Source organism: Myripristis murdjan, chromosome 18 (genome assembly GCF_902150065.1).
Source record: "Myripristis murdjan chromosome 18, fMyrMur1.1, whole genome shotgun sequence".
Lineage (NCBI taxonomy): Eukaryota > Metazoa > Chordata > Actinopteri > Holocentriformes > Holocentridae > Myripristis > Myripristis murdjan.
In genome coordinates this window covers 7,823,667-7,846,506 of record NC_043997.1, presented here as the reverse complement: position 1 = coordinate 7,846,506, position 22,840 = coordinate 7,823,667, and the positions used below count along the sequence as shown (strand labels likewise).

At 46.6% G+C, this 22,840-nt stretch overlaps 1 protein-coding gene across 1 annotated transcript; it reads right to left on the bottom strand.

Annotated features, from left to right (window-relative positions):
• Positions 1-1,244: 1,244 nt before the first annotated feature.
• irs4b (insulin receptor substrate 4b) lies at positions 1,245-22,252 on the bottom strand. The gene is made up of 2 exons (XM_030076674.1): positions 17,631-22,252; positions 1,245-1,437 (listed from the first exon to the last, which is right to left on the bottom strand). The coding sequence occupies exons 1-2, from the start codon at positions 21,913-21,915 to the stop codon at positions 1,433-1,435; spliced, it is 4,290 nt and encodes a 1,429-aa protein (XP_029932534.1). The 5' UTR covers positions 21,916-22,252; the 3' UTR covers positions 1,245-1,432.
• Positions 22,253-22,840: the final 588 nt, after the last annotated feature.

Genomic DNA, 22,840 nt, shown 5'->3' with positions numbered 1-22,840 from the left:
CATCGTTGTTTTTGGAAAGGGCTGTTGCTGTTTTTCACGTGTAAACCGTTGACGTTTTGAGCTTCACCCAACAAATCCAGCTCCGTTGCAACTGGGGTGAAGGCAGACAGACTGGAAACCTCACCAAATCACACAGAAACTGATTGAACTGACTTGCAATGGCGCCGACTGTGACAATATTGTTTTGTCCGAACTGTCCCTTTAAGAATTCACCTGCAAACTGGCTGGCGGCCGGTGTGACTCTCCGCCCCCGCCCTGCTGAGTACCATCTCTGCCGTTATATAATACTAAAGCATACAAGGAAATGTACTGGAATATTGTACCTATTGCAACAAATAAATAATATGTGCTACAGAATATGAGGAGAGTAACGCGTTGTGGCGTTTGCATTGCAGCAGTTCACCGCCGTCAACAAACCCAGACTGTCGCTGTACCTTCAAATCTGTTTCTCCCATGAGGCTTTGTGGCACTGGGACACCGGTAAGGCACCCAATCGTTTTTTGTTTTTTTTTGTTTGTTTGTTTGTTTGTTTGTTTTTTGGTACTGGCCCATTTTCACAGGGGTGCTGAGGCGAGCGCCGCGCACCAAACATTTCCCAGTGGGTGCTGGTACCTGCAGCGGGACAGCGTGGGTGCAGCGAGTGTTACCTGTGCAACGCAACTCCAACTTGTCAACTCTAAAGCTAAATGGATCCAGCCACGAGCCTGTACCATTTTTTAAGGGGTATTCCGTTCAAAAAATATACATATTTTCTACCACGACTTTTATCCACAATGTAATAACTGGTATGGTACCGTGTTGAGGATGGACTACACATGGGGTAACAAAAAATAAAAAATAAAATAAAGAGGAGAAAAATAGGATTATTTAGAGTTCAATGCAACTTAAAGGTTTCCATTTCTGTACCATAATGCCTTTGCTTGGTATTCCAGCCTCCCTTTTTTTTTTTTTTTTCCTTGATAACACCGTATGGAAAAACCAGAACCATTCGATAAGACTTGTAAAGCGACTGCCTATCCGCGGTTCTGCTGACGCCCGTTCAAAGTTCACTGACCATCGTCCGTTGAGTAAGTCTGCTGAAAAAGGGCGGAGGAGGGGGTGAAATGCAATGCAGCACACACTGGCAGCAGAGCGCGAGGGGTAAAAATGATTTAAAAAAAAAAAAAAAAAGAGGACAACATATGCATATATAACAAGAAAAAAGAAAAGGTGAAATGCACAAAAAAAAAACAAAAAAAACTGCAAGCGTTGTCGTCGTCGTCGTCGTCTGTTGTGTTGGTGTTGTTTTGCTGCATTCAGAAGGGAGTGGCTCCTCGGTCCGAGCGAAGGTCAGAGGTCACCGGCGGCGAGGCCAAAGGTCACAGGCAGAGTCAAGTGCCCCGAGTGGAAAGATGAGGAGGAGGAGGGTGGGGAAGCTCCGCTGTCCCGCTGCTCAGTCTGAGAGAGAGAGAGAGAGAGAGAGAGAGAGAGAGAGAGAGAATGAGAGGCCTGAATTCACAAACGCACACCAATCACCAGGGTTCCTTCACACTTCACGTCAAATGTTAAATTCCAACTTTTCCATGACTAAAATGTTCAATTTTCATGACTTAAATAATAAAAATACAACAGTGTAACATTTGTTTTTCTCCATAACCAAAACCCGCAACACAACACGAACACAACAGAAAATAAATGTTTAGTTGATGCTGACAAAATTCCAAGTTCCCCAACTTCCCCTGTCTGGAAGACTTTTCAAAATTCCCTAACTTTCCAGGAATTCAATGCCCGGTGAGGGAGGGGGTCCTGAGTAACTGCACACACTCATCACATCAGGATAGTATCACTTGTTTGGCTGTAAGATCATCGACTCTACAGGTCACCCAACAGTATCTGGAGGCTCTGATGAAATAGTAGTGACAGCTGCTGTGTCCAATGCACAAACCAAGTCTGTTTCGGTGCACACACACACACACACACACACACACACACACAGGCATATACATATGTACACAATTTGGAATGCGACTGGGGCTCTGAAAGCGGTTTTGAACTGAAAATAGTTGTTTTGCTTTATTTTCAAGCAGAGCAGTGCTGACTAATTTTCAGTGGAATCCGCCTGGCCCTGGCAGGGGCGTCCACACACACCACTGTAAAGAGATGGAAACCTCATGACTCCCGGTTTCCCGGCTGAATTTCTGCAGAACTGCACGGCTCTGTATGGGATGAGGAGACCTTTTTCAAAACCCGCTATTTAATTAAAGAAACGATCCTGACCCGAACATACATCTGGTTTTTAAATTCCTGAGACGTCGATGTTTTTGGAGGCATGAGGTTTTCACCTGACTAGAGTCGGGCAATAATTCAATATTCAGGCCAGCTGGACGCTCACATCGGCTCGGGGTGATGGACGCGGCTGTAAATCACCACCAGCTACAGTGAGGCCTTTTTAAACTTTTTCATGGTGCAGACCCCCAAGCTGACTTCCATTATACTACAGACCCCGCAGAAGAATTTTGCATAGTCTACCTTTCAAAAGCAATATGGTATCGGCGCGGTATTATTTTTACTGTTGATATTTGTTTGATTGTGAAATTGGCACTTATGTGACCTTTTCTTCCTAAGGGTGTGTCACTTAATGCAGCTGTAAAATTAGCAGCTATTAAGCAATGTCACAGTCAGGGATGGGGGGAGCAGGGTCGGTGGGTCGGGGTTTTATTTGACTGAGAAAAAAAAACCCAGAATTTCCAAGAAAATAACTCACAAATTTATGAGGAAAAAAAACTTGAAACTTCTACTGGGATTTAGTAAGAAATCTGATGACTTCAGTCCAGAATCACAATCTTCTCCTCAGCATCTGGACTTTGAAGAGACATTGCTGTGACTCGAGCCGATTCAGAAGAAAACAAGGTTGTGATTCTGGGCTAAAATCAGCAGGATTTCCTTGTCACTAAGTCCCATTGTAAAATAGAATTTGATGAGATCATCAGTTGCAGGCCTGAGCAGGAGCACAGTCAACACATGTGGAGCCTTGGGCAAAATGTAAAAAAAAAAAATAAATAAATAAATAAATAAATCTATTTTTCAGACATTTGTGATTTTATAATCTCTGAATTTGCAAGATTTTTTCTCAAAAATGTAGGACTTTAATCTTGGAAATTCTGAGTTTTCTGCTCGGAATACTACTCCCTTCTCCCAGCTCTATATTTTGTTTTTGTTACAATGACACTAATATGCCACTGTGATTAACTGTAATAAGGACAAAAAAGCATATTTTGCTATGATTCTTACAAAAATCTATACTTGTGTTGGCTGTGATAGGTGGAAGATATCAGATATAAACTGGCTTCAAAATACAAAAACAAAACAAAACAGAACAGCAACAACAACAACAACAACAAAAGCATATCAATGCATTCCTAGAAACAATTAGTAATGAATTATAGTGAAATTCAATTACTCCTCATTTTGCTGAGATTTCCCTGGAAGCCCCACAAGCACCCCGCCTGCACCCTCCTCCCAGCCTCTTGTGCAGGTAAAAAATACACACCGGAGGTTATTTACTACGGCTGCAATGCCCAGGAGGATGTTCTGTACTGTCATTATGGAAACAAGCCACAGGTACAAAAGCACAAGCAAGCAGCTTTGGCAGCCGCAGCGCCAAGGCTTCATCATAGCAAAGTACATCCTCAAGGGTGTTTTGGCTTTTTATAAAAACAGTTACGGCCGAATGCGTAACCGTCTGAGGAAGCCTCTGAACCAATCAGGCGGCTCTGGCTGAAAACAACCTGTTGTATAATATTCCAAAAACACCCCCGTTTGCCTGGTAAATGAGTGAGTACGGCCGGTGGACTTTGGATTCCACTGCTGCTGCCAGCGGACGAGGAAAAACAAAAAGGTAAAGAAAAGGTAAATAAATAAATAAGGTTATCGCAAGGTTTTTTTTTCCCCCTCTGGCCTGCGGTGGCGGCCGGGCCGGAGCTGTCAGGTGGGCTGTTTTGGTGCGGCCGTGCGACCCCAGATGACCCCGACCGTGGCCGCCGTCCAGCTGGGTTATTCCACTGAGAGCGAGGCTTTGTCTGATACAACAATGAGCAGCACGCCACAATACAGATGCTTTGACAGAGGGCACTGCTGGAATGCTGCTGCTCCTCTGTTTGTTGGCAAGGGGGGGGGAGTGGAGGGATGGAGGGATGGACGAGAGAGAGAGAGAGAGAGAAAGGCTACTGGAGGGCTGGTTAGGTAGAGGATGGAGGGATGGATGGACTGGTGGATGGAAAAGAAAAACTGAGGAGACTGAGAAAGAAAGACAAAGTGATGGAAAGCTACTCGACTGTTTTACCACTTCCACACCGATACCCGCAGGTTTTCACCCAGACCGAGCCACCTAAGAACAAAAAACAAACAAAACAAAACAAAACAAAAAAAAAAGCAGGTGACGGCGTTTACATTGGCAGAGCGGCTGCACGCATATTTCAACCCCGGGTCAGCCGGGGTCACAATCTTCCAACCTGACCGAAACTAAGCTTTTTTTCTCTGGTGTCCCACCCCGCGTGGTCTCTTATTACAACTTCACACTACGAGCCGAAGTCTGCGCCCAATCCCAAACAGCTGATGATTTATCAGTGATTTGTGAAATTACATGGGTTCATGGGTGCGCTATGCAAAAACCGTGGGCTGACTGAAGCAAGGGAAGTGTAGACTAAACCGACCGGGAAGAAAAAAAGTGGATTAAACACGTAATTTATCAGCGAGCCAGACGAACGATGATAACTATGTAGACACAACCATCGAATTCCATGCGTGTTTCCTACTTTTTTTTTTTTTGGGTCGGCTGAATCTCCAGGGTCCTCATCATGGATCAAACGATGGGAACCAGAAAAATTCGGCCATCACATTTCTTGCTTAGTCCACTTTCACTTGGCAGTGTGAAGGGTCCTCATCATGGGTCCGACCATGACAATCATGTAGATTCGACCACCAAATTTCATGCTTCTTCCATTGTTTCTTAGGTTTTTTTTGGTCAGTTGACTCTAAATGGTGGAGTCTGTGCAGCTCCCAGACGGCAGTGGGCTTTTAGGTCAGTTTTAGGTCAGTGGAGAAGGGGCATTAGGTAGAGAAATGGTGTTCAAACTGGCTTCTAGGAATCTCACCACATTGAATCAACTTGTCCATGCTCAAATGTGACGTCTAAACAATTCAACACTGAGCACAAACCAAAGTATCTTTTAATACGAGGGTCCCGAGGCCAAAACCACTTCTAATGGCTGGGGGAGAGAGAGAGGGGGGGGTGTAGGGGTGGTCCTCTGCAGCTCGGGTGTGAACTTTGATCAAAACAACGCTCTAAGGACACGAGCTCCGGCGACCTCAGTGACACACACACACAAACACACACACACACACGGAATCAAGCTATAAAAACACTGTTCGCCAAACACCTGCATTAGCTAACAGCTTGTGTCAGTGCAAAACAGGCAGGTGTTCAGAGCTGTGATTCTCTCTCTCTCTCTCTCGGTCTGCCTCTCTCTCTCGCCCATCTATACACCAACACACACACACACACACATACACACACCCCAGTCCATGACCCCCATTCACCCAGCTGGGACAACAGATGAAAGGCATCATGGGAGTGAGCAGCTAGCATAACTTGTTGACCCGGCCTGCCGGGACACCGAGGAGCGAAAAGCGGCCGTGAGTTTGAATTCAGCGCTGGAGACGCAGCTCCGAGGACGGAAACTAATGGTTCTGAAACGGTCCTTTAAAAGACTCTGTGGTACCATGAAGAACCATCTAACCCTGCTAAAGAACAGCTGTATTTAGTGGATGGTTCTTTATGTCTCTTATCATGTGGGTCTTTGATCAGTACCTTTTAAAGTGTAACATGTTGTTTTTGATGGATTTTCTGATTAACAACTAAATGAGATGTTATTACAAGGTTAAACACTCAAAGAATTACCAGAAGAACCATTTTTAGATTAAGAACCGTTCAAAAAGTTCTTTAGATAACTTTTGGTAAAGTTATTTGAAGAAGCATTTCTGGTTCCTAAAATAACTTTCTGGATGTCTCTTTGAGACAAATTTGGCGTTTCTTTGAGGAACCATAATCTGAAAAGTTCTTTGTGGAACCATACATGGTTCTCCTGTAGCACCACTATGAAGAGTTCCAGTTGACATGTTTACTTGTTCTTTGAGAAATGACAATCAACAGGTACTTCAGGTACTTCTTCCTCTATCCTACAGGATATTACAAGGTTCAGTAGTCAGGGAAACATTTATTACTAGAAGAACCATTTACATCTAAAGAACTATCTGAAAAGGGCTCCTCACTGAACCAACTCGGTGAACCAAAAGCTAGACTACTTAAAAATGTTATTTCAATATTTTTTGGAGGGGTAAAGGCCCATGAAGAACCATTTTTAGATCCTCAACCAACTATTTTTGGCTATATGAGGTACCATTGGGGAATTTAAAAGAACCGTGGTCTGAAAAGTTCTTTGCGGAACCAGAAATATTTTTCTGGTGTCATCACTATAAAGAACTATTTTCAGCTTTGGTTCATTTTCCTGGATGTCAATGAGGACTTTTAGCATCCCACAATGACTGATCTAAGTAGTGTTTTACAGGCTTTTCGGTTTGTTTTCTTTTCGCTTTGCTTGTTTTATTTAACTTTTATTTAAGCTTGTAACGTTATCTACTGCTTTTTTTTTTTTTAAAGCGACTGCTGTGCTGGAATTTTGAAGCACCTTGTAGCCACCCTTGGTAGAAACTTCTGAAGGAACTGTTTTACATGTATTTAAAGATAAATAACAGCACTAGGTTTAGGCTAACGGCAGCTTCAATGCAAAAACACAACAATTCAGACATTTTACAGGTAGGCTGCTGTAGGAAAGCACTTTCAGCTATCCTCCCCATCAGTCCAGACTGTCAGAGCTCGCTCAGCGGATGGCTCGGCAGGCCACAACACGCTGCGGGAGGTATGCGACCCTGTGCGGCAGTGTTTGACCCTGGTCTGGTTAAGGCAGACTAAGACAAAGGAGGTTACAGGCTTACGGGGTCGAGGGCAACAGAAGGATGCTAAGCCAACAAGGCTACTTAGATTATTGTCTGAGTGAGGGGAGATTATATCAAATCATAGCAAAGCCTTTGTTACAGTAGGGGATTGACACGGTTACTGTTCATTTAAAAAGGGGACGGGGCTGGTACCAGATCGGCTCGGGGTCTCAGCAGCGGCTCGCCACAAAACAAAACGCTGCTTTTGGATTTATTTGGTTTCAAGGTTAGAAGGACAACTATTTGCATATTCTAAAAAAAAGAAACATAAACAAAACCTCGAGTCTTGAGTCATTCTCTTCTCTTTCTTCTTTGACCGCATCAGGTAAGATCCACAAAGAGAATAATTCTGCCGTAAAGGAGCGCGACTTTGGTTTGAGTTACCGGGCAACAGCTTCACAGTTTGGCTGATTGTGTTTGTCACCAATAGCCATTTTATAGAGCGTTATATTCTGATGATTTGATACGTGCCGCATGCATAGTTTGACTTCTCAACAAACAGAGCAACAAGTTAGCCAAGAAAGAAGTACCTTTTTTTATTTTTTAACCTCATGTTTTTAACGTGTAGGCCTGTTGTTTTCTAATGCTCTTGCTGCAAAATTAATGTCCCATTTGGAGATATAAAGGTAATCTTCACCCTTGATTAATAGAAATTAGCTGCAGTTTAATTTACAGATTAATAATTTAAATCATTTATCAAATAAAAATGCAGTAAAAGTGCCACTTTCAACCACGATCACCAAGGCAATCTTCCTTTTCTCCATTCATATCTTTATATAATTAATACTTTTTAATACTTTGAGCTCTGATCACTTCCCATGGGACTTTATATTCTATATGGTCAGGCAATCTTCCTTTTCTCCATTCATATCTTTATATAATTAATACTTTTTAATACTTTGAGCTCTGATCACTTCCCATGGGACTTTATATTCTATATGGTCGATCACAAAATATAATCAATACATTCATCAGCAGCGAAAATATCCATTAGTTGTGGCTGTAACCGATATGACATTTCTTTGAACTATGTAATTGCTGTAATAATAAAAAACTGTGTTAAACTGACCGCGGGGCAGTTTGGCTCGAGGGAATGAATGTAATAGACGGATGAACAGCAATGAGTGTTTGTGTGTGTGTGTGTGTGTCTTAAAACATCCAAGGCATACCGAGTCGCTTTTCAAACGCGCACACACACACACACTCAGACACACACTCAAGACTTTGCCTAATAAAGTTATCCAACGTCACATTCCAGTAAGTCGACGGGTGCTCTAGTAAAAATCCTGCTTTATCATTACCGTGTGCCGGAGAGAGACACGGACAAACAGCGAGCGATTCACAGAGCGAGACGGAGAGAGAGGGAGGAATAACCGTGGAAGAGGAAGGAAAGAAAGAAAGAGAGGAAGAAAAGAAGGAGAGAGAAGCGCTCATGCATATTTGAGAGAGAGACAGAAAGAGAGAGAGGGAGAAGAAGGAGCCTCGCTGATAGAGTAATGCTTGGGACCACCAGTGAAATCCACACTGGAGTAAATGGAAACCCTTGTGGCCCTGGAAAAGTAAGACCACATAGCTCAGAGTGTTTAGGCCCATTTATTACTGATGAGACACAACATTTCCCTTTGAGTAAGCACCGCGGGACGTCCTGCCCCGCGACGTCCCGGCCTCACGTAGGCGCAGCGCCGAGCCCGCCGGAGGGACTTCGGGGGTCGGCTCCTCAAAAACAATCCATGACTTTTCCGTGACTTTCCTTCTCGTGACATAAAAAAAAAATTTCATTCCTTCCTGGCTTGTTAATGTTGTTTTTCTAGCTCGGGATCATTCTAAAAAAAGGGGGTGAAGAGTCTGGTTTCCGCCGCAGATGGGTTCGCCAGGGAGGAAAGCAGCTGAGAAAAACCACCACATAATGCAATAAACTGGAAATGCACTAATATGTTTTTTGTTTTTGTTTTTGAGGCCAATACCGATGTCTTCCCACCCAGAGCGGCTTACCCTGATGTGCAAGGACAGCAATAAAAACGCAGGTGCAAACACAGGTCCAGCTTTTCAGACCGGCTCATCTTGAGATTAATAAGTTTAAAAATGTTAGTCATTCCTATTTTACATCTGCATTAAGTTACAAGGGCAACATTAAAAATCCAATTTCACAATTAGCTAAACATTGTCAATGCCCATTTGTAAAAATCTGAATATTTCCAGAGAATCTATCAAAATGCCCGATTTTCCCTGGAAAGTGGAACAAAATTACAGTGCAGTAACATTACTCTGGCGTTAGCAAAAATATAAAGAGATCAAAAAATAAAGGCAAAGCTTTCAGACTAAGTTTACTTTCCCACAACTGAGAAAAATGCCGACATTTACTGACATTTTTCATCATATATTTTTGATTAAAAAAAAAAAATCTCTTAAAGTGCTAACGGGTAGCAATACAAGTCATATGTTGTTGTAATTGCAATAATTTGTAGGATTAATGCACAAACTGAGATTTAATGCACATAATACACATACTTCTTAAAATCGCTAAGGCACATATAGGCTATTTATATCTCGGATTTCTTTCTGTTTTCTTATAATCTAATTCTTCTCTTGATAATTGACCAACTGCAACTGACCCATCAATAAAATATTTGTGATTGTGATTCTGGTAACTTCAAGGGAAAACATGTCTAGATGGAGCCACTAGCATTAAACAACATGCACTATGCAACACCCAACATGCAGTGCTTGTTCAAAATAACAGTCACATGACAACCAGTCAAAACAGATAAACATTAATCATTTAAAAGAAGATAAAAAAAAAAAAAAAAAAAAAAAAAACTCATTATCAGATGGAAAAATATGCTGAAATTTCATCATCGGAACAATAATTTGATGTTTTCATCTACTGGAGGATAATTTATTGGCCACCAATATATGACGAATCCCCGATGCTGGCACCAACGCTACCAGGGTTAAGGGTTCAATTCCCGGTCTAAGTCGATGTGCAGAGCAAGACATCAACACTACCGGCGCTCTGGACCCCCATGCCCGGCGTCCCGGGCCACCCAGGCTAAAAAAACACACCCGCTGCGGCACAGCTACAAACTGTAGGCGCCCACCGAACAGCACGAGTTTTTATCAAGATTATTTATTAGCTAATTGCACACTTAAGAGGGCGTCGGAGACAAGATCTTGACTTCAGGCCACTCTCCAAAGGCCACAAATACTTTTTCTGTGACGGTCGGGATAGCCAGCTAAAAACAAAATTGCTTTGTGTGTGTGTGTGTGTGTGTGTGTGTGTGTGTGTGTGTGTGTGTGAGATGGCTAATAATTCTAACATCTGTGGGTGAACATATCTCGCTCGTTTGAGGAAGAGAGAGAGGGGAGAGAGAGAGAGAAGAGAGGGAGAGAGTTCACGCTCAGAGGCTACCTTTGCATGCATGCAGCACACACACACACACAGAGCGGAAAGGGGGGTCCTGTTACGAGCGGTGTTCGGTGGGCTACAGTGAGCGCATGCCTGGGACCTGCTCATAAATTCATGTCAGTCTGGAAATAGACCTGTAAATATAGAAGGGCCTGGCTGCAGAGGTGGGAACGAGTGAGAGAGAGAGAGAGAGAGAGAGAGAGTGTGTAAAGGGCAGACTCATACCACCTTCTCTTACATCTCACTTCGCCTCGATCTCTACCCTGTAACGCTGCCTCACACTCTGCCTAACCCTTTACCACCTCATACCCACTTGGGAGAGAGAGAGAGAGAGAAAGAGAGAGAGAGAGAAGGGCAGATTCCCACTGCTGTCTCTGTCGCATCTTAACTCGCTCGCCCTTCTCCACCGTCTCCCTCCAGGCCGGACCGTCTGCCAAGCAGAGCGGGAGCGACTGGGGACAAGCTCGCCCCGGCTTCCCTTACATCACTCCTCCTCTGTCTGTGACACCGGGGTGCCTTCACACTCTGTGTCAAATCAAACATCCCCCCCCCAGCGACTTTTCCACGACTCCCCATGACTAAAACGCTGAATTTACACGACCTGCGGAACCATAAAATCGAGTTTTCTTCCTTGACCAAAATCTTGGGGCCTACTTTAGATTCAGATGTCTATAACAGTTTGTAGCAGCTTCAGACAGTCACCATCACTACACTGGACAACTCAACAACTCAGGGCTCCAGATGGCCACTCAAACAGCCGCCAAGGTGCCTAACTTTTTTTTTTTATTTTGCAACTATTTTTTTCCCCGTCCCTCACAAGCATAAAATAAATGAATATTGCACAGGGAAGCTGAGAGACGGGCTTTAACTGTGTGCTGAACTCCCCCGTGTCCTGCGTCTACTATGGTGAGCGCTCCTGTTATGTTCCTGTCTTGTCCTCACGTGCACTCCTGTACCGTCCCGCTCTGTCCGCAGCCACTGGAGCGCAAGCCGACTGCAAACAGATTAACACGGCGTTTCACTGGGCGCTTCACTGGGCACTTCACTGGGCGCTTCACTGGGCGACATGGACCAAATCAAGCATCACGATATCTTTGACCACATGCCTCGATATTGATATTGTGACAATACTGTAGAAATGACTGGTGGTGCTTTCATGACATATTTAAACGCAAGAGATTTTTGCTAAGTCATTAGTAATGTGGACATGATGACTAAGCAAATAAAGACAAATAATAAAACAGCTACAAGTCCGAGAAAATTGCATTTCATAACTGTAACGCAGCTTTTAAAACCAGGAAAAGACATATCTTATACCATAATCACGATATTTATAACATCTGGAATATCTATAACTGGATATCTGATGATATTCGAGTTTCATAGCACAATATCAATAAGATGTTGACATATTGCTCAGCTTTATTGGGCAGTATAATTTGACACTGTGAGCTTTATTTAAGTACTTTTTTTTTTTTCAACTCAGCAGTTTTTGAAATTTGCCCCAGTGCCGTGATCGGTAACACAACGTGGCGCACTCCTTAGCTGGCAAACAAAAAGGAACCTCAACAACGGTCATGAAAATGAAATGGCCAAACACACACACACAAAAAAATCTGACTTTTTCTCATTCCCTACCTCTGCTATCCAAACCCTAACCATCTCTACATCAGAGGACGACTAAACCTCAGCTAGCTGCCATGTCTAGTATTTGCAGCTGTAATGTCCAGTAGGCCTCTGTGTTTTTCTGTCAACACTCAGTTTCCATCCAGTTAGAAAACATCAGGCTAGGAAAGTTCGTTTGGAACAGCGAAATTCAGGAAAACTCCTCAGAAATTCCTCAGCAAAATGAGGACCTCTCAACTCCACTGTGAAAACAACTGGACTAAGACAGTTTTTGAAATATCTGCTCACTGCATACTCCCAGAAATACATCACACAGCGTTGTTACAACTAGGGTTGGGTATCGGTTGGGTTTTATCCGATACCAGTGCCTACTTGGTAATTTTTAAACGGTTCTCAAACCGGTACTTAAAAAAATGAAAACGCACACACAAGGGAGTAGTTTTTACTACGGATCTTTTGTAGCACAGAGGAGATATGTTGCTCAAACACTTGGTATGTAGTGTTAGTGTATGTTTATGAGTTGTAGAACATAATAAATTATCTTGAAGGAGTAGATGTTTACCAGTAAGCTTGACTCCAATAATTTAACAATATGTTAAATTATTATTTCTTTTAAAAATGTAAATTACCTATCAAACAGACCTTACAATTCAACTACCAATGAATGAGCAGGAGTATGCCTGTGATAACACAGATTGAATATGAAAAATAAGCCGAAGTGATACCTCTTCTCTGAATAGACAAGCTAAGCCAGTGTGCTGCTGTTAGCCAGTAAAAACAGAGCGGAGTGGCAACTCTTCACTTTGTAACACAATCTATGTCAGTGCGCTGCTGTAGCCTGGAAATTTTCTTTGCCTTTTGGACTCGTACCGTGCCGGTGCAGTTCTTTTATTATTATTATTATTATTATTATTATTATTTGGCTAATTCCGCGTTTCCGTGTTCGCGGAAATTATAGGGCACTAGTTAGCATCCCTGTCACTATCGGTTCTGATCAACAAGTGTGCTGAGCAGCGGCACTGACATCACGTTCAACAACCGCAAGTTGATGCCGGAACACCAGCGGCACTGAAATTTTCGCTTTTATTCGGTCTCGTTACTACCGTTTATGTCGGAACCGGTGCCCTATTGGCGCCGCATTTCAGTACCCAACCCTAGTTACAACACCCAAATTTTGACTTGGACTGCCATCAGATTAGACATGTATGATTCTCAATAACAAATCGACACTGTGAAAAGAAATAATAAAATGCAAATAGCCCCAAAAGCTGTCAAAAATCAGTGAAGTCCTCCTTCAGTGGTAGAAAATATCAAAATCAATAATTAATGTATGAATATTTAGCTGAAATTTTTTGTTGTTTCCAAAAAAATTCACACTGGTGTTGTTTCTCCCAAATATGGAATGTGGCCGACGTTAGCCGACATTAAACATAAACAGCAAACTCGTGCCCAACAGATATATCTGTCAGCCGACATTGTGCTATAACAGATCTATCGTATTGGTAAAAGATTGATAAATAGGTTACTTATTTCCGCCTGGTGTGTTTGTGCAGACTGGGGCCTAAACAGTCTTGGAGTTGCATTACTTGGCTTTGACGGTGGATTCAATGGGCCACATCTGATTCATGTGTGAGGATGTTAGCCACCATACTATTTTTTAAGAAATACTCTTTATTTATATGTTCAGAAATTTGCTGATACTGAAGAGTGCTGATTTTATTTAGCTGTTTATTTATTCTTTATTTTCTCAGTATTTGTTTCTAGAGTCTCTACAATTGGTTGACAGTGTAGAATGATGCTGAATATTCTTTAATTAATTCATTTGTTTGGGAAAGCAGCCTCCTGAGTAACTCTGCATGGTCATACTGGTGCACAATCCACACAGAAAAGGTCTACTGTCATTCCAGGTCAAAATCGGTAATCGGTGAAGTTTTCTCCTCTAAAATCAGTATCAGTCAGACAAAACAACTCGATGCTGATTCTTGGGAGAAATTTTTCTGGCTGGTGTGTTTCCATGTGAAGTTACATTCAGGAAGACGAAATGTGTTTGTTTGCTTCAAGCCGGCGGACGGAGACACGTCTAACTCCCATCTTACAGTTCACCTAAACTACGGCTGAAGTCTGTATGGGAACACGGCATCTGCCTCTCTCTCTCTCACACACACACACACTCTCTCTCTCTCTCTCTCCCTCTGTGTGATCCAGGTGTGCCTCTATCAGCTCCGACACCGCAGCTGAGAGGAAGTGCATTCCTGAGTGATGATGATGCGTTTCCTCTGGGCCCTGCTGTGTGCCTTGACACGCCGCCGCCGCAATTACGCCGCCACATCAAAGGCTGCCTGCCATGACTCAGCGTGTACACACACACACACACACCTCAGCACGGAGCGTAGATGGCGAACACACACGACATACAAACACCCCAAGCCTACACACACGTACAGTTAATGAACCTGCTGGCAGTGGCTGAAAACAAAAAGGTAGACACAGACAGACACACACACACAAAATAGGATATGCTTGAGTGCGTTGAGTGTCAGTTGATCTCCAGAGCTACCAAACACACATTCAGCACTGTTGATTTACCACACACACACACACACACACACACACACTCGCTCACACACACGCAAACTCTCTCATCCCTGTTCAGCACCACGATAAACAAATGAGTCAGTTGGCGCTTGCTGAGAATCCTGACTCACGCTCTCTGTCTCTCTCACACACAAACACAAACACACACACACACACACACACACACGGTGAAAAGGCGAGGGGAAAGAAGCGACAGATTCGGGGAGGAAAAGGAGAAATTCAGCCAAACAAAGGAGAAGATAAAAAAGGAAGTGAAAGACTTGACAATAGGAGTCACGTGCTTTTTTGATCCTCTGGCACTCTGTCTGACCTAATCTATGACACACACACACACACACACACACACACACACACACACCCTGATGTCAGCACTTCACATGTAAAGCAGCCGTGTGTTTTGCTCTCGCGCTTCTCCGTGTAAAACATGCTCGCCACCTTTAAAGCTGCAGTAAACGCACACCTCGCCGCGTGCCGCCGCCGCCGCCACCGGACCACACAGGCGACATTTGTTAATCTACATCCGGGCGTGAGCCGACGCGGTGGCAGGGATGGCAACGAGGCAGCCAAACAAACAAAACACAAACAAACAGGATATGTTGTGGGCACAGAGAGGGGGGAACAGGAATCTTCATGGGCAATTAGTTGGGATTTTCTAGCAAAGCTGCAGAGGCGGATCTCGCCCAAAACTAAAAAAAAAACAACAACAACAAAATCTGGACTGTGTCACGCTTGGCAGTGGTTAAGGAAATACTTTCAAAGGGTCGGCAGGTATCAGAGAGTGAAATTTACGGCTCTACCCCGGTTGGTATTTCCTCAGCTGAATCAGATTTGAACGTTCATAATCACATTTTGTTTTTGGTTTTTGTTCCAAATCACAAAATACACCGCCACAAGTTGCACGTTAATAATAAACAAAGCAATCGTGAGAAATCATGATCAAATGCAACGGTCATAAACAGATTTCCTCTGAGCATCTACAAGCTATGGACCAGTGTGTTCAGCGCCAGCCAATCTGCATTAGCGCTGTGTTGGAGTAATGAGACAGCACACAGGTATGTCTGGTTAAATGAAGCCCTTATGAGCTTAATCCTTTTTTTTTTCCTCTGTCTGTTCTGCGACAGGATCTGGGATAGATTATTCAACAACTTTGTCCAGCCCTGGTTAAAACGTATACTTGAAGCCATTGTTTTGACAAAATTCAAAACTGATTTTGGACCAATCATCTCTCTCATGATCGAATACGTTTAAGGTAAAGGCCAGCGCTGTGAATTTGGTCCAGCACAGAGGTCACATTTGGATAAGAATAAAGTTGGTTAATAGCTTGATAATCAGGACAGGTAAGTCCAAGGATTTTCTTGGGTTTCTCTCTACAGGTCAGTACAAAGTGAACTGGGTCATTTTCCCAGCAGGTGAGAGTAGCAGGTCAGTATCAAGGCAGGATTAGCCTCAGCAGACTAAAGGTTTACAACATCAGAAATGCTGATCTGAGGCAGAGGTTGACTTTCACAAAAAGAAATAAAGCAGAAAAATAAAACAGTTTAAGGGGTTTGTTAAAATGAACCCTCATAAATTCATACTTAAGGCTATTCAATGCCTTTATAAATCAAATTTAACTTGTCTCAACACTTGATAAATGTGCAGACACACCGAGGTTGAATCACTTAACTGGCTGGGAAACTCCAGGAGGTGGAAAGTGAATGACAAACTGCTGAAGTGCCATAAAGCAAGGCACCTAACCACCAACTATTCAAACTGAGCTGCTCAGCAGCCACCAGTAAAAGACTGAGCGTGTAAAAAAATGAATCAGTGGCGTTGAAAAGAGCACGCCTGCTAGGACAGCATTCCCTTTATAAGTGTGTGGTAAACACACACTTTTCAAAGACACAGGGAAAAAAACCTCTCTTTACAGCCTGGCCAAAAGTAACAATCTTATAATAGAAACTGGCTAAATATCCTGAAAACACATAATTGGGCACATGTAAACAGACACGCAGACATACACACACTGAATCATCAGAAAATAGAGGCACGCGCGCACGCTACACTAGCTGCCGCAAACACACAGGAAGTCAGGCCTATTTGGGCGATTTAGTCCAAACTTGACCTCGGATCCACCTCTGTTCAGTCAGTGAGCTCATCGTCTGCCAGCCGGCGAGCTCATACGCTCACACACAGACCTCAAGATGAACCGCATATTGGTGCCACTTCCTGTTACAGCCTACACTTCAGTTCCCAGGATGGATGCTTTCAAAGACAACGGCTCAGGCTGCTCAGAGCGCCTGAACACAGCCTTGTCGAGATCACAGAGGCCCGATCCAAAATAGATTCACTAGAGCAGACGCAAATTGATATAATGTGCCTATTAATAGTGCGCAGTACTAAGGGGTTGTTTTTGTTTTTACTGAGGAGAAATAAATATCCCAAACACTCCTTCTGTGCTTGCCTCACATATGAAAGCTCATTCTCATTCTCATACACACACACACACACACACACACACACACACACACACACACACATTCACTCACAGCAGCACAGGAAATTATATTTTTCATTCATTCAGTGGCTGTGGTGGCTAAGCAAACTTCAAGAAGCCAGTGAAAGTTTTTTCCAATGCCAAATATGATTTCATCAAGGTAGAAAAGAGCCTTCAGATCAGTGGTTCTCAAACTTTTTTGGCCCGTGGCCCCTGAAAACAAAGTTTTAAACACCATCCAACCAAAGAAGGCCTCCCTTTTCAGGCTTCACTTAATTATGAGAGTAGGCCTTCAGTTTAAAAATTACTCAGCATTTCACAAGAAAACTAAAATTAAAAATGGAGGAAAACAAAGATAAATATGGTAATTGTAGTATTTTTTCTCCAGACCACCAGTTTGAGAACCAGCAAAGAAAATTTAGCATCCTTCAGCTGCTGGATGCCAATTTCCCAACCTGACACATAAAAACACAAACACACACTTTTGTAACTCACCCTTGGTTGTCGTGGTGACTCCATCAGATTTGGTGAAGTCTATACTGGCGTAGGCTCCGTTCTCGGGCAGAGGCACCGTCCCGGCTGACGACGAGCTCCCGTTGCTGCCGCCACCGGCTCCTGTCATCACGCCGGCGTTACTCCCATCCTCCCTCAGCTCCAAGGCAATGTAGTTGAGCCCGTTCTGGTAACCCACAGACATGTTCCGGCACATTCTCCCGACTCCCAGTGAGGCAGAGGATGAGGATGCTGAGGTCCCGGAGGCGGCACCGGCCGAATCCAAGGCTCGTACCGGGGCGTGGTGAGCTGGCGAGTCCCCCAGCCCCTCCACGGACATCCACACACTGTCAAAAGAGCCAGAGCTTGCCCATCTGGAAGCCTGGCCCTCTGTTAGGTAGGATCCGTTTGGGGCTGCGGGGTTAGCCAGGGTGGGGTGTGTGGCTGAGGACGAGGGGCCCAGTCCTCCGCCAGGGGGAGTCGAGTTAGAGGAGGAGGTGGAGGAGAAAGTCTCCGAGCTGTGTCTCCTCCTCCCTTGGGGGTCAGCTCGCACCACCTTGGGCTCAGGCTGGTGCGGCGGGGGCCTCCCGGGGCTTGATGATGGAGGGAGAGGGGGGGAGATAGAGGAAGAGGCTGAGGAGGCAGCGGGAGCGTGGCCGTACCGTCCCTCCATCACACAGAGGTGCTGCAGCATGGCAGTGGGGCTCGTCTGCGGCCTCTCGCCCCGGCCAAGGTTAAAGGTCATGTCCGTGTAGTCGTCCCCCATCGACCTCCAGTGGCTGGCAGCGGGGACGCCGGGGGAGGCCAGCACTGCGGGATTGGTGGCCAGGGGTCGGATGTAGCTGGGTGGGTTCCATGGGGCAACGAGGCTGGGTCGGGGCATTTGGTTTTTACTCAGACACCCGGCGCTGTCCTGCTGCTCCGCCCCCAACTCCACACTCATGTAGTCCTGGTGGGCCTGGAGGTGAGGCTGGGGAGGGGAGTGACGGGGGTCACAGGATCCCAGGGAAGGTGCATTGTCTTGGGCAGAGAGAGGATAGGAGCTGGGGGGCTGCTGCTGGTGGGGATACTGATCGCCAAACTCTATATTAATATACTCCCCTGGACTGGAGGGTCCGTCTGATGAGGTACCGGTGGCGGGGACAGAGGTTGAGGTGCCTGCAGTCGCCGTGGAGGGCTCACCAACCCGCAGCGAGCCATGGAAGCTCCTTCTGCCTAAAGGGAGGCGGTTGGGCCTCACGACGCGCCTGTCAGCCATCACTGTGGTCGTATGTTGTGCTCCATATGGTGGCGGCGGGTGAGAGGGAGTGCCCGTGTTACTGCCTCCCCCGCTCCTCTTCTCCGGGGTTGACAACGAAGTTGTGGCAACTGACGAATAGACTGGCTTGGCAGGAGAACTCATAGGAACATATTCCCCATACTCCTTCTCTTCTCTGTCTCTAGCAGGTGCCTTGTAGGAGCGAGGGAGGGAGAAGTAAGGGCTGTAGGATTTGGGAGTGCCCTCAGGCGTGCTAAGTGCATAGTACCCACTACCCCCTTCATTTGAGAGCTTGCGCCCCCCACTGCTGCTGTACGACATGTCCATGTACTCCCCGTTTTCAGGTCTCTCCGCTATACTGTCGTCGCCACTGGCACCAGCACTAAAACCAGCCATGCTCGAGCTGCTGTGCGGGCTGGGAGACGCCTGCACCGGGGAGGGAGAGCTGCCGCTGCCCCCGGGGAGCATCATCATGTAACCATGGGAGTCTGTAGAGGACTGGGGCTGGAGCTGGGGGTGCGGATGGGGCTGCGGGTGGGCTGAACGAGAACCTAAAGCTGGGCTGTGAAACTGGGGGGAGTGGGAGACGTGGTGGGAGTAGGAACTGGGTTGCATAGGCATGTAGTCAGGAGGAGTGTCCCGGGGGGAGGCGGCCACACCGCACATCATGGGCATGTAGCCGCTGTCTTCCTTGGAAGAGGAGGTGGTGGCGAGGGGGGGGCGCTCTCCACTGGCCTCTGTCCGAGAGAGCGTGGAGGGTCGGCTCTGCTGGCTGTGCTCTGAGCAGGAGCTGTAGTCTGAGCGGAGTGAGGAAGAAGAGGAGGAAGGCCCGCCGCGGAGTAGCCCGCTGCCAAATGGCAGCACTGCCTCCCCTACTGACCCCTCGTCCAATGAAAAGGTGGTCTGGGTCATCTTCTGGTATACTGCCACCCCCGATCCACCTGTTGCGCCACCTGTAGGTCTGGAGAAAGAGTGCGTCCGCCTCCTCAGAGACGATGAAGAGAAGCGCTCATCCTCTGTTGACGTGCTTTCGTCCCGTGGTGTGTCGCCTCCACTATTGTTCCCAGAGCCACCACTGGTGCCAAACACCTCCCGGTGCCAGCCCATTGCCATGTAATCATTAAGACAATTCTCCTCTCTAATTGGTGGGGTGTTGCCCAGTGAGTCGGGAGTGTTGCTTCGTACTCTGAAGTACCGGAAGTCGCCGGGACTAGAGCCGTACTCATCCGAGGAGTTGAAGCCTCCGTCAGACGGTGAGCCACAGATGGAGGCACTCGATGGGCGGGTGAGCGTGTCAGAGACGGAGCCATGGCCACTGCTGGAGGAGACGCTCACAGGGCTGGTGGTGGAGGGAAAGTGGGACACCGGGAGCGACGCCGAGCGGGCGTGGTAAGTGGATGATGACGACCCCGGTATGGCTCTGACATAACGGCTAGTCCCCGTACTTGTGCCAGCATTTCCTGTGCTGACGCCACTCCCACTGCTGCCGCCGCTTCCTTCCTGTCGGCCCAGCTGGGCACGGGCGGTGTTGAGGTGAACCAGACTTCCTGTAGCAGAGCGGAACGGCCGGTTCATCGTCCCCTCCCCTTCGCTGGATGTTCGGAAGCGATAGCCGCTGGCCCCAGAGCTCTTACTTGACGGCGGCGTGCCAACGACAGACTCTGTCCTGGACCGTCGCTGGAGCCCCGTCTGGCTTGGCGGCAGGTTGCCAAGGTGACGCCGCGTTGTGATGAACGGCATGGGGTTAGAGCCCGATGACTGACTCTTGCTCCTGGGCCGAAACTCAGCAAAGGCTTTCAGGGCCTTCATGGTCTCCAGGATGGTCTCGTGCATGTTTTGGGCCACAACAGAATCGTCCACCTGCATCCAAATCTCCCCCGGCCCAATAGAGGAGGAGCGGCCCACCTCAATGAAAAAGAAGCTTTCTGAGTGTCCACAACGCCTGATATTCATCAGCTGCAGGTTGACGCAGGGGGTTTCAGAGTTCAACTTAACGAGGTGGATGGTTTTAGTTGAGAGGCATAGCCGGTAAACACCTGTGAGGTTTTTAGTTTGACCCAATCCCTTGGGTTTCACATTCACCTGCCACACCTCCTTAAACACAGTACCAGGGGTGACCGTACCATATCCATCATCTAAATCATCTGAATCCAAGTGCCCTTTCTTACCCTCACTCATCAACTCACTGACAGCCACGTACCAGTCCTCTTGCTCTTGCTCGTTCTCAGCCACAATGGCAAAGTACTCATCCTTAGTGTAGAGGGCAATGAGATGCTTGTTTTTAGAATCCGCCCTTTTGTTTACCGTGAAGCACTGGTAGAGGTAAATAACCCGTTTCGGGGGAGAAGGGGCGACCGCAGCACCGCTGGCGGCGGCCGCAGCAGCGGACCGCAGGCTGTTCCTGAATTTCTTCTCGCTGTCGTAGTACTCCAGGCGGCTCGGCCCGAGCTGGCTGGCCGCCCGCAGCACGAAAAACCTCTTGTGCCCGTGTTTCTGCTTCCTCAGGTAGCCATACTTGCGAATATCATCCACAACATCCGAGGTATTTGCGACGTTCACCGACGCGTATACATGGCTGCTGCTGCTGCTGCCGCCGCCGCTAGTGCTGGCCGCGGAGGAAGCGGCGGGGTCCTCGGCGTGTACCTGGCTGACAGACGAGGAGGCGGCTTTCCTGGCCGGGGACTCCGCGCTGCTTTCGCCGGAGAGATGCTGCTGTGGAGCCAGCTGGTAGTGTTGATGCGGCGGCGGCTGCTGCTGTGGATCCTTCGGCTGGCCGGGCGGCGGGTGATGGTGGCTGAGGTGGTGGTGGTGGTGATGGTTGGAGGGCGGTAAGTGTTGATGGAATCGAGAGCCGCCTCCTCCTCCACCGCCGCCGCCGCCGCCGATATTAATTAACGGGGAAGGGGGTTCCCCGACCGAGCCGTCTCCGTTCGCGGTGGCGGCCGCAGATTTCGCCGCCACGTCCCTCTGCTGCGTCTCCAACATCAACATCGCTGCTTTGCTGTCCTGGTGATTCGTGAAATTTGCCATCAGAGAATACAATCAAAGGTCACTTTACTAGCAAGCTAATCCGAGTGGACCTAGACCCCATTCTTGTTTTGGGAGACGAGCTCCCGAGTCCGGCTGCCTAGGCAAGCTAGGCCAGCTAACTCGCACGGCTCGATTTGCAATCCCAAACGGTCGGCTTTGTTATTCCGTCCAAAACACCGGTGAGTCCGCTGGCCCCTTTAGCGGCGAGACAGGTATTCCAGTGCGGGCTTCTTTTTTTTACGAAATGAAGCCTACCGTGTGCAACATGACCACGTTCAGTCGTGTTTCTATAATCGGGAGGATCCGGCTAGCTCGGTTAGCAATCCGTTCTCTTCTCCTGCTGTACACATCTCTACGGGCCAGAGCACAAACAACACGTGACCCCCCCGCGTCACCGACAAAACAGGAGGCACAAAGACGGCGAGCCTCGCTGCGATTGGATGATCTCCGTGATTGGCAGTTACTGACACGCGTGCGAGCCAATCGCGACGCGGTGTCGGTGCTTTTACGTCAGCGGCGTTGGCCAGTCGTGTCGCACGGAGTTTCATTGAAGTAAGGGGGGGAAAGGCGGCGACGTTGTGCAGACGGTGGTCTGGAGTCGGCTCCAGCGCCGGGTAACAGTTCAGGCTGAGAGCTGCTAAAGTCAACTTGTGTTCTTATTTAACCTTTTCAGCTATAGAGCCAAAATTTGAGAAATATAACCTGAATGTTTCCTTATATACTAGTGCGCTTAACATGTGGGGACTATAAATAAACGTGCAGTAACATCTAATATATAATAATCAAGTTTCAAACAATGATAATTACTATTTTTTTTTTATTGTCAGTAAATCTATTGAGTTAATCATATAGTCTGTAAAGTTTCAAAAATATTTATTAATGCTCTTGGAAATTTACCCAAGGTGATGTGTTCAAATTGTTTCCT

What these genes read in the sequence shown, in the direction of transcription:
- irs4b (XM_030076674.1), bottom strand. Translation starts at nt 21,915, where the DNA reads ATGGCAAATTTCACGAATCACCAGGACAGCAAAGCAGCGATGTTGATG.